Raw genomic sequence first — 12,820 nt, forward strand, 5'->3', positions numbered from 1 at the left:
AAAACAAGGTTTATGTTGTTGTAATTTGTCTGCCTTTCCAAGCCAAGAAATGGAAATAAATAAAAAATAAAGTTTGGGGAATGAAGGGCATTTCATTCGAGTTTCTAGATTCCCACATCACAAACACACCTCTGAAAAAGGAGGGGAAATTAAAAAAAAAACTAACATCAATACTTTTACATAAAATATTCAGAATCAAAACGTGAATTATGATTCACACCTATTGAAAAATAAAACTGTCAGCATTGTTTGCTGTGATAAATGCCTTGTGTTTTACAACACTATAAAATTTACTCTGCGGATTATGATGCAGGAAAGTCAAATTCCACTTTGGTTTGCACACTGCTATTCTGTGTATCAGCTTTCACAGCTATTTAGAAAACAATGCAAATCTTTGTCTAACACTGTGGCATTCAATTATCAGGATTTAGAAGACAGAGAATTTCCGCTATCCAATGTGCCTCAAGATCTAGTAGACACCACAGACACTTGAAATGTATTGGGACACGCAACTAACTCCCTATTTCTGAAAATGATAGCATCCAGTGTTGTAGGCTCTATACTGCTTACAACTGCTCCTGGATGTCCTGCTCTAAGAGAGGACGCATGTAACAGAAGCTAAGGGCTATTTTCTTGTTAGAAGCTATAAACTAAGAGGCTCTCTTTTAAAAAGGGAATTTACAATTTTTATAAAATAAAAAAAAAAAAAAAGGTTCTAGTAGCCAAATTTATCCCATTGGAACTTAGAAAGGATTCTGGGCAGGAATCTGATTGGGAGACACAGAGGTGAAATGTTTATTAACAGCAGAGGGGGTGAAATACCCTGTGACACCAGGATTTTAACTGTGTAGAGGAAGATGAAAATTATAAAGAACTATAGAAGCGACTGTAGTAGAAGTTGAAGTTATTGGCACATGAGGAAAAGGGAAAAAAACAGTTTCTGTTCACAAGCAGGTGTGTACACTAAATTGCTTTAGCGTTTGCCAGGACGATGCTGTCAAACTGGGTGAAAGGGAAGCATCTATCTCTTCCCAGACCCTGCAAAAAAAAAAGAGAGAAGTTGAGCAGAGTGTGTGGCCTGGAAAACCAGCAGGGTTTCTCTTTGCTCTTGTTTAAATTGTTCCTGCCCTTCCTGTTTCTGAGGGGCCCACCTCACTAATAAAGTACAGTTGTGATAACTTAAAGGACCCACATAAGAGACTGCAACTTGTGATGCCTTCTGTAGGACCAGCAAAAACTCGTAGAACAAAGACTTCTAACATCTCTACAAGACTATTCTGAGTCCAAGAAGAATCTTTCCCACACGATATAAACAGACTTAGAAACCTATTCAGTTAGCATATTTACTGCACATGGTAACTATGCTCACTGGAAGAAAGACTTGGGCAATCTTGGCCAGTTTTGCCTTTTTCAGCAAATTAAGGCCTGGATTTATCAAAACGGTAAGTACCGCATGCGATAGCAAAAGGAGCATGGTTTATGCAAATATTCATTTTATTGCAATTTGCGCTTATTACCTATGCGAAGAGCTAAGTTAGTGCATATTGCAATAACATTATCAGACTTAGTGATAGGAGCCAGACCTGTTGTATTTCCCACATATAACCACGGGGGAAGGGGGGGGGGGAAGAGAGAGAGAGAGAGAGAGAATGAGAATAATGTCATCTCCCTAGAAAGGTATTTGTATCCCTATGGTAGGCCCACCTAGTAACTCCAGGTGAGGGTTAGGTATCTCTTGTGAACATTTGGTGACCCTCGGAGTGAGGAAACTCAATCCAAGATGAGATTTGGGCAATGTTCTGAGAACACTGCCCTCGGAGTGAGGGTCACATTTGGTGACCCTCACTCCGAGGGTCACCAAATGTTCACAAGAGACCACTGTTCTGTTCGTACAGCTAACATTGAATGTCAAAGGGGCCCCTAACCCCTTACACTGATACCTAACCCTCACCTGGAGTTACTAGGTGGGCCTCCCATAGGGATACAAATACCTTTCTAGGGAGATGACATTAAGGCCAGTCTCTCTCTCTCAAGGAGCCTCAATTCATCTAAATAGGCCTTGCGGGAGACATCGCGCAAGGCGATAAAACCTTACTGCACGGTCACAGCAGCTATCGCACAGCCTAACGCAATTCAAAAAGGTGTTGTTAAAATCGGCGTTAAGTCTGTGCGATAGCTCTTCGCAGCCAGGCAGACCCAGCCCACTCTCTGCCCCAACTCCTCCTATTTTCCTTATTTGCATCGCACCATACGATATGGTGCTATCGCATGCGTTAAACACATTTTCGTATGCGGTAAGGGCCTATCGCATGTGTTAACAGGGCTTTTCGCATGCGAAAAAGCCTTAGGGGGTCATTTATCAAAATGCGCTAAGTTCCAAAATATATCCACACAGAGTTTAATAACCTGAGATGCAAAATATAGAATGTGTAAGGCAGGGCTTCCCAGACCTGTCCTGGGGACCCCACAGCCAGTCAGATTTCCAGAATATCCACAATGAATATGCATGAGATAAATTTGCATATCACGGAGACTCAGTGTACGCAAACTTATCTCATAAGAACATAAGAAAATGCCATACTGGGTCAGACAAAGGGTCCATCAAGCCCAGCATCCTGTTTCCAACAGTGGCCAATCCAGGCCACAAGAACCTGGCAAGTACCCAAAAACTAAGTCTATTCCATGTTACCATTGCTAATGGCAGTGGCTTTCTCTAAGTGAACTTAATAGCAGGTAATGGACTTCTCCTTCAAGAACTTATCCAATCCTTTTTTAAACACAGCTATACTAACTGCACTAACCACATCCTCTGGCAACAAATTCCAGAGTTTAATTGCACGTTGAGTAAAAAAAAACTTTCTCCGATTAGTTTTAAATGTGCCCCATGCTAACTTCATGGAGTGCCCCCTAGTCTTTCTACTATCCGAAAGAGTAAATAACTGATTCACATCTACCCGTTCTAGACCTCTCATGATTTTAAACACCTCTATCATATCCCCCCTCAGCAGACTCTTCTCCAAGCTGAAAAGTCCTAACCTCTTTAGTCTTTCCTCATAGGGGAGCTGTTCCATTCCCCTTATCATTTTGGTAGCCCTTCTCTGTACCTTTTCCATCGCAATTATTTCTTTTTGAGATGCGGCGACTAGAATTTTACACAGTATTCAAGGTGTGGTCTCACCATGGAGCGATATAGAGGCATTATGACATTTTCCGTTTTATTCACCATTCCCTTTCTAATAATTCCCAACATTCTGTTTGCTTTTTTGACTGCCGCAGCACACTGAACAGACAATTTCAATGTGTTATCCACTATGATGCCTAGATCTCTTTCTTGGAACCCAACATTGTGTAATTATAGCATGGGTTATTCATTGTGCATGCATATTCATTGTGAATATCCTGAAAACCCGACTAGTTGTGAGGTCCCCAGGACAGGTTTGGGAAGCCCTGGTTTAAATGGTTAGCTGACAATCAGTTAGTTCATTTAACATATGCTGATATGATAGGACAGGAGGGAGTGAGTGCCATTATAGCTCACTTCAGCACCACCCTGCAGCATGCTGCACGGTTGCCAAATTGAAACAGGCTGGGTTGCTATTGGGCAGTCCGGGGAGCATGTATGCACACACTGGCTCGCCTGGGAGGGGAAGATAGAACAGAGGATAGGACATGATGAGGCTACCTGCACCCTTAACATGTAAAAATGGTTAACCATTTAAATATCAGTCCTTTAAATGGTTAATTTTTAAAATATTTACATCCTTAATAAGAACATAAGAAACATCCAACAGTTCATCAAGCCCATGACAGATCTCTGTGGCACTCACGTCTCACAATTAGAAAAACCGACCATTTAGTCCTACTCTGTTTCCTATCCTTAAACCTGTTACCAGTTCACAACAGGACATTTGCCCCTAGCCGACAAATATTTATATTTCCTCAAAAGTTTTTCATGAGGGACATTACCAATGGATTTCTGAAAATCCACTGTATCAACCAGCTCACTCTTTTCCACATGCTTCCTTACACCTTCAAAGAATCCTAATAGAGCAGTAAGGCACGACTTTCTTTTACTTAGCTTAATGGGGAAGAGCCAGTTTGGGTTTAACAATGTCTATACATACGCTTCCACCATATTACCCGGCACTGATGTCAGGCTCAATGCAATAAATCTCCCCCAAATCCTCTACAGTGAAGAGTGAAGCAAATACTTTATTTTACACATCAGATGACTTCATACATACTACATACATATACTCATGTGGACTTACATATTGCCATGTTATTTATTGATTTATTTAACTGCATGTTTATTAACGGTTTAATATTATACACTATTTGCTTACTTTGATTAGTTTGTTCTATGTAAAACTTGCTCACTTCGTTTGTTCAATGTAAAAACTTGCTTACTTCATTTGTTCAATGTAAAAACTTCGTTTCTAATTCTGTTCTATGTAAACCGCTAAATGTAGCGATAGTTACTGTTCCTTGTAAACCGGGGTGATATGTATATTATACAGGAACCTCCGGTATATAAATTATTTAAATAAAATAAATAAATTTTGTCTTCACTGGCACTGGTTTTCTATGTTATAGTAACAGCAAACACTTAAAAATTCCTAGGATACATGAAATAAAAACTAAAGATGAAGAACCTGAATTATGTTAAAAAAAACAAAACTACAACTTAAGAAACTTCATGCGTCAAGCAAACCACTCCCTGAAAGAAAAAAGATCTTATTGTGGTTTCCAGTAATGCCACATTTGGTGATGAGCAACACATGCTGTTCTTAAGCAATATCAGCATAAAACAAATGTTGTGAAACAAGAACATGTAAGAAATGCCATACTGAGTCAGACCAAAGGTCCATCAAGCTCACCATCTTGTCTCCAAACAGTGGCCAATCCAGGTCTCAAGTAGCTGGCACGATCCTGAAGAATAGATCCAATCCTTGCTCCCAGAGCTAACAGGGAATTTCCCACATCTACATGGCTAATATTGGTTTATGGATCTTTCATCCAGGAACTTGTCTAAACTGTTTATAAATCCAGCTACACTAACTGCTTTCACCACGTCCTTTAGCAACAGGTTCTTCAGTTTAAATGCATGCTGGGTAAAGAATACTTTTTCTGATTTGTATTAGCTTCATGGAGTGTCCCCTAGTCCTAGTACCCTTCTCAAGATTTTATAGAACTCTATCATATCTACTCTCAGATATTTTCTCCAGGCAGAAAAGCCCTAACTTGTTCAGCCTTTCCTCACAGGGAGCCATTCCTTTTTTGAGACGTGTTGACCAGAACTGCAGACAATACTTAAAATACTTTAAAAAAAAAGTCTAAATAAATAAAATAAATAAAATGTGGTCACAATAAGGATCGATACAGAGACATTATGATATATTATGTTTTATTTTCCATTCCTTTCCTAATACCACTTAACCTTTTATTTGTTTTGGTACCACTGCACATGATGCCGAAGATTTCAAAGAATTAATCATGATTACAAGATCATTTTCCTGAAAGCAAAATGTAATATGGAACCCACTATCATGTACCTACAGTTTGGCTTATTCTTCCTTTTATGCACTTGTCCATATTATTCTATTTAAAATTTATCACTTAACATTCACAAATTTTATCTTCCATTTAGATGCCCAATCCCCCAGTCTGGCAAAGTCCTATTGCAATTCCTTACACTTGCTCACCTCACTCATCATTCCCTTTATCATATATGTACAGATCTCTAGGCACGCCACTATTTACCTCTCTTCACCTAGAGCAATAGCTTATTCTCCATTTCCTATCTTTTAGCTAGTTACAAATTGACAACAGGACACTGTTATCCCTATGACTTTTTAATTTCCTAAGGAGTCTCTCATGAGGGACTTTGTCAAATACCTTCTGAAAATCCAGAAACACTATATCAGACTCACTCGTCCACTATTAACATCTTTAAAAAACTAATAGATTTGTAAAGCAAGATTTCCCTTACTAAATCCACATTGGCTATGCTTCATTAGTGTCTGTCCAGAAGGCCAGAAATTTTGTTCTACATAACAGCTTCTACCATTTTGCATGGCACCAACATCAACTGGGATCTGATTTGTCTTTTGATTGGTTAATCCAGGCTTGACTGGCCAACAATCAATACCTATTCACCTCCATGATTTTATATTTTAATTATCTTAAAGCTCACCTCCTTGACCTATAGCTAGTTTGGTAGTTGACCTAAGAGTTTTTTTTCAACACATTAACAGAAATGTATATATAGTAACATAGTAAAAGATGGCAGATAAAGGCCAATTGGCCCATGAAGCCTAACCAGTTTTCATCTTCTCTGGTTCTCTACTACTTGGGGTAGATGGGTATATGAATTCCCATAATTTTCCACACTTCCTATAACATATACATACTTCTACAAATAAGCTCATAAAAACAAAAGTCAACAAAAAAAAAATTACAGAAAATTAGAATATATCACAACCACTTCTACTATAAATATTTTTTTGTGTCTTATAAAATAAAGTGTTTATGGGTTCAGTTTGTCCATCTGTTCACCTATACGTGACATCACAGGTGGATAGGTAAATGATTAAGAATATAAGCAGGTATATAGGGTGCACTTGCAAAGATGGGCCAGCTAAGCTCATGCCACCTGACCAATGACTAGAATCCATTACTACAGCGGCCCGGCAGACCTGAGAAGACTACCAAACAGCACTGCAACTTCTGCCAAATAATGCTGCCACTTCCACTGAAGCAGTTTGGTGAAGACCCTCCTGCTGAACTTCTAAAGACTTCCACAGGGCCACAGCAATTGATGAGGGTCCCAGACAGCTGGCCATAGTCAGCAGAAAATCTGTACTGCACAGGATAACACCTGGCCAAAAAAAACAGAGCCTACACTCCCAGTCAACACACAGCTCAGATGTTCAGATCGCAAAGTAGGCCAAGTGTGAGAAGGACATGAGTAAATGCTGGGAAAAAAATAAAGCAAGGTCCCAAGGATGGTGTTGAGTGCAGCGCTGCAGCGGGTACTAGAAAATGTAATAGTGTGGAACAGTGCTGAGGATAGAGAGGATGAGGGGCAGTAAATGTGTGTGTGGGCAGGAGGGTGGAGTGGATGAACACAGAAGAGGGCTTTCATAAAACATCCTCTTAAGTTGATTTGTAATGCTACACTTGTAGCTGTTTATTATCTGAACAGTATGTTAAGTTTTGCATGGAGACTGCTATACAAAATGGTAGAGTAAAAACTACAATAGGGTTCACTGAAATTATTTTTTGAAAGTTAAAAATAATTAAATTGGAAAATATTTTCAAATTTAGAGGTATCATGGCTTTGGAAATTAATGTATTTTGATTTTTAAAAAAAGTTACAAAAATAATTTTGGAAGCAGTTGTTGCCACGCTTCTCAGGGACCACTACTTTTCTTGAAACTAAATAAAACAATCTGACATCCAGACCACATACCTGCCAAACCTTAACATTACAAATCGTAAAGTAACCAAAGCTACTAGTTCTGATAACTTTCAAAGTATATATAAATTTGTCGTGAAAGCCTCATCTTCCTGTGATTCGCTCTGCTTTCTTTTAAGCGATTCTGCTGAGGAGAGGAGCAGTTCCTGAGAGAAGGGAGCCACTATACGTAACTTACCCGTATTGCAGGAATTAAGAGCATTTTACACCCTTCTCCAGAAAGCCTGATATTGGCTCTGAATGGAGGAATTCTGCCATCCCACCCTACGTGATCTACAAGTAGGAATAATATGTGTGCGTGTACGTACAAGTATACAGACATACAAACGTACAGGCGTTATACATACGGCTTTCTCTGCATCTGGGCAGATATATGTTCGTACAGGCATGAGAGTGTGTGCGTGTCTTCTTCTGTACATCCTGCTCTACCTCCGGCCAGCATCAGGGAAAACCTTCAGCTCTTAAATCAAAGAGAAAAGACAGCGAGGGAGCAGCTCACCTTCTCCTTCGCCGGCGCCTAGGCTCAGCGTGGGCCGCGGGCGGCTACTGGCGCTTCCTGCTCTGCCTCCGTCCGTCCGCGCCACTCCGCCAGCCTCAGCCGCAGCTCCGGAAACGCCATGGCCCGCCAGCTGCAGTCGACTGAGGCACGACGGGAGCAGCGACAGAGAGGCGCGCGCCCTGTCCTGGATCCCGGGCCCGAGCCCGGGCGAGGCGATGGGGGCGGGGCCGCGAAACAGCCAGCGACATCTGGCGGAGGGAAAGGGTACAGCAGGAGCCGGCCACTGCGGCAAGGACTGAGAGGGGTGATGGCCAGATGGTGGGCATAGGGAGAGCGCTTAACTGGTGGCAGCTCACGGCACGTCTTTAACTGTGGTGGTGGTGGTGGTGGTTTTATTTTGTTTTTAATTATCGTGATCAGTTATACAGAAGGAAGGTGAATAGTGAACTTCTCAGTGTGCAACTGTGCTGAGGTTGGAAAGCATGGAAAGGGGAAGTTTTTAGGAATAATTGGATAAGCAAGGAGGTAAGTGACACAGAGCACACTTGGACGTGTCATGATAACCCGTTGAAATGCACTCCCGTGGATTCATTCTTTTCTCCCACAGGGCAAGGAAATAAACAGTGGTGTACATTCCGCCGAAGCAGCCACTGTAGTCCAGGGGAGCCTGACAAAGAAGGCCTACTTTCAGCCTGTCCCAGATCAAGGTTAATAACCGCCTCCCCACCCCCCCAAAAAAAGTGATATCTTTTTATTGGGCAAACCTACAATAAGTCTTAACTAGCTTTCGGAAGCTGTTCTCCCTTTGTTAAAGAGTAGAGCTCCTGAAAGCTAATCAATAAAATGTATTAAGTTAACCCAATGAAAAGGTGTCACCCTATAGTTTGTATTTTCACATTCAAGTGGTCTAACATTACAACCACACAACACATGGATTGGCCTTTCAAATACAGGGCACTAAAGCTTAACTGCCCACTTATACAAACCTTTTACCATTTTTTGGAAAAAATGTAACTTGCCTTGAGGGTTTTGTTTTTTTTTTTAGCATTTATTTATATAACATTTATGAATTGCTTTCCAGCTTTCACAATGAAATCTTGAGATTTTCCTGTTAATCTTTTGAAAAGGAACAGGCAGCGTATAAACAAGTGTAATGGGGCACCGTTTCTCAACCAGTGGGCCTTCAGACCTGACCACAGGTATGCAGGGAAAAGTCACCAGTGCTTGATGCTCAGATCCAGGCCCTCTGCCCTCAGCACCTAGCAGCAATAAGAGACACCAGCAGTGACTCTTAAATGTATAGGAGCTCCTTTCTGAGAAAATACATTTAATATGTGTAATTATGCATGCCTCTTCTTCCTAGCTACAGTATGAGCCCTGGCGTGGTAATTAATGGGCAGCATGCAGGATACAGGTATCCGGGACCCACTTTGTGTAGCACACAGCACCTCCTCATCTTTCCAGTTTTTTAGTTCTTTCAGGCTCTGTCTTATCCCCAGGCAGTGGGAGATGGAGACAGCATGCCCTGAGCACTTGATGTAACTCATTTTCAGGTCAATGCAGAAAGGTGCCAAATACACCTTTTTGCCTGCTCTTCAGCATGCATTTTCTATGCACAAAACTTACTCCCGATGCAGCAAGGAATTTTATATGCTTCTAATTGGGAATACTGCTTAGCACTGTTGTATGGAAATCCCGTGCAAATGAGAGCATAAGCAGTACCCCCTGATGCAAAGAGATTTTATCAGGCCAGTGCAAATTTTTTAGCGCTGGAAATTTAACTCCAGGTCAGAGCTGGAATAAAGTTTCCAGCACTACTGTGCTGGCAATTAAAACCCCTAAAAAGGAGGAAAACGTTTTTAAAAAATGTTAAAAATGTCTGTGGATTAATACAGTTTATCAGCTGCTGCCACTTATACAGATAAGTCAGTACATACCTGACTAAGTAGCAGCTGCCACCACTTACTTGGATAAGTCAGTATTTATCCTGCTAAGTAGCTGATACCACCACTTGCATGCATAAGTACCGATTTACCCGCTATCTGGCAGAGGGTAACAGCTAGCTCTATAATTCAGTACTTATCCAGCTGTCTGGTGCAGGTCATTGCTACTTAGCCAGATCAAGCACTTATCTGGCTAAGTAGTGATGACCTGCAGCAGATAGATAAGTACTTACTTATCTGGATATCTGGCTGCTGCTTCCTGCTGCCAGATAGCCGGACAAATACAGATTTATTCCTCTAAGTGGCTGCCACAGCTGTCAAGGATGGCTCTCCCCTCCCTTCCTGAGTTAAAATGTATGTTTGGCCTGTGCCAAACTCACATTTTAAAGTTTTTGCACATTTTTTAACTCCCAATACAATTGCATATCATTAGCTTACTGTATTGGGAGTTTTAAAAAATTTAAAAAATTAACCTGAGCATTAAAAATGTGTGCTGGAAACTAGTGCACAGTTTCCTAACGTTCAGATTATTACATTGGCCCGACGAGTGGTGGGAGCAGCAGCAGTGAAGGAGCTCTGACAGCCACACCACCCCCTTCTCCTGCACTTGTTTATAGAGGGATACTAATTCATTACAGCTTAATCTGAGCAAGACAAATCTTTTGGATAGACACATTTGGCCCAAATAGACTGGAATCTTTACAGCTAACTGTTCAGTTTGGAGGGTCAGTTGGTCCCTGTGACCGGCTGGCCAGGATAATGTGGGCCCAGGCTCGCTCGGGTGAACAGACCCGGGTTTGGGGGTGAGCCTCAGGGCAGCGTCAGTTAGGTCAGATTAAGGTCAGAAGGGGGGGGGGGGAAGTGAAGTAGTGGAGAGAGAAGAGCGCCTTTTTGCTGGCGCGAGATAGGTTGGGGGCTAGGGAAAGAGGATGTGCTGGCCTGCAGTGATTGGCAGGCGAGCATGAAAGGAGGCGGGGGTAGGCGGAGTCTCGGGGCAGCGTGGTGTCAGTCTTTCACTTCGCCGCGACTGCCCTGAGAGCCGGCCGGTTGTTTCTTTTCCCATCCCACCCGCCCTTTTCTCTTTTGGCTTGTGATTGTTGTTTTGTCGCAGCTGGCGGAGGGCCCGAGCCGATGCAGCTATGTTCAAGGAACTAATAAGATGGAATTATGTGGCAATGTAAAATGGAGGACAACTGGGGTAGTTGTCGGTTGCGGATTCCTTGCTTGCTGGCTGGTGGCAGGAGTCCCCTGGCCTGGCTCCTTGCTAGTCGGCGGCGGGGGCCCACCGGGTTGGCAGGTTGGTGGGGGTCTGAATCCGGTGAGGGCCGAGGATCGAGCCGTGTGGCTGGTGAAGATCGTCTTGCTCGAGGAGTGGCGGACGATTGGTTGGTGTTTGTTGTTAAAGTGGTAATGTTAATATAATGGCTCGGACCTCCAGGTTTATTAAAGCTGCGGCCCAGTTTACCCAAAACGTGTTGTCTGTAGCATTTATTTAATGTGTGAAAGGGGGCGGATGTGAACGAGTGATGTCCTGGATGCCCATATTATGCAGCACCTAAAAATCTTCAGGTAAAGGGATTTAGAGAACCCTGGACAATAACCTGCCATAATTCAGTATATCGATGGAATCTGTACTATTTGTTTTGTTTTACTATACCTGATAAAGCAGGCCAGCTCTTTTTTAAGGCAAAGATCAGTTTAGGACAGTGCTACAAGAGCTAGTGTTTACAAGGCTAGATTATTATATTAGCTTGTTTAATACGGTTAGCAAACAAGCACCTGCATAGTTTTCGACTGGTTCTGAAAGCAACCGTTCTTTTCATTTCTGGCACAAGATACAGAGACCACATGACTATCCTGTATGAGCTCCACTGGCTGACAATCAGTTCTTGTATAACATTTAAAATTTTATGTTTGACTTTTAAGGTGCTGCAGGGTCAGTGACCAGATTAATTAAATAATAGTCATCCTTATATATTCAGGGCCAAGAGCTGTGGTTCTCACAGGCCTCTCTACTGGCCACTCCATCCTTGAAGGTAGCTCATCTTGCCATGACCAGCAACAGGGCCTTCGGTTGTGCCTCCTCAGCTACCAGAAACCAGCTGCTGTTAGAAGCCAGGGAAAAGCAGTGATTACTTAATTTTTGTAAGCTTGTAAATTCCCTGCTTTTTCAGCTGACTTTTAATTGAATAGGTTTAATATCTTTTGAGTTATTTATTAAACTAGAGCTATCTCTAAATACAGGGGACATTACAAGTCCTTTTGCTTGTCTGCATTTATTACTAGGTTTGACTGCAATGCTCTGTTTTTTGGAGTGTTATTATTTATAGGGAATCTAGTTATGCTCTTTTGGCCTGTGGTATTTTGCAGGGATGTTTGTGTTTCTAATACCCAGTTAGATCATGAATGTTAGTGCTTTATTTTTGGTTGCTTTAGTTGTTTTAGTAATATTTTATTGTAAGAATTATTGTATTATTTAATTGTATAAACATTTGTGCTGTTGCATATTATGCTCAAACTGTACATCACTTGTGATTTTTATTTTATTTAATTTTACATATTTCTATACACCTTCCCAGTCAAAAACAGCTGTTCAAAGTGATGTGCAAAGTATAAAAATGAGCAATACATAAAATTGATGTGGGAGGAGAGTGTCATATGAGAAGGAGAGGGAGCAAGGCCAGTCGGGGAAAGTGGGAGCTGGCAGGTGGGCAGAGAAAGGAACAGGTAGAGGGTGCAGTTAGAGGGGGAAAGAAAAGAAAGTGGGTGGAGGTGTCAGCGCAGGGAGAGGGAGTAGTGATAAGGGAGGTAGGGATCCACACCAATCATACAGGAAGCAGCCCACAGTTGGAGGAGAAGCGGTGTCAACATAATGGGGCGGATTTTCAGACTCCGCGA

The 12,820-nt window shown here is 41.8% G+C and overlaps 2 protein-coding genes across 5 annotated transcripts in view; one reads left to right on the plus strand and one right to left on the minus strand.

Moving 5' to 3' along the window:
* The window catches only part of SAMD8 (sterile alpha motif domain containing 8), a 120,647-nt gene extending 112,401 nt beyond the window's left edge, over window positions 1–8,246 (minus strand). Inside the window, exon 1 of one of the 4 annotated variants that reach the window (XM_029609527.1) lies at window positions 7,980–8,246. Coding sequence is in view for 2 of the 4 variants with exons in the window: in XM_029609525.1 (XP_029465385.1) it covers window positions 7,813–7,899 (87 nt within the window). In the remaining 2 variants the exon portion in view is untranslated. The other 3 variants (XM_029609528.1, XM_029609526.1, XM_029609525.1) reach the window with 3 other exon arrangements.
* LOC115095595 (dual specificity protein phosphatase 13-like) overlaps window positions 8,241–12,820 on the plus strand; it is a 46,095-nt gene continuing 41,515 nt past the window's right edge. The window contains exon 1 of the mRNA XM_029609529.1: window positions 8,241–8,504. The gene's annotated coding sequence lies outside the window, so the exon portion shown is untranslated. The remainder of the gene's footprint in view (window positions 8,505–12,820) is intronic.

Source organism: Rhinatrema bivittatum, chromosome 7 (assembly GCF_901001135.1).
Source record: "Rhinatrema bivittatum chromosome 7, aRhiBiv1.1, whole genome shotgun sequence".
Classification (NCBI taxonomy): domain Eukaryota; kingdom Metazoa; phylum Chordata; class Amphibia; order Gymnophiona; family Rhinatrematidae; genus Rhinatrema; species Rhinatrema bivittatum.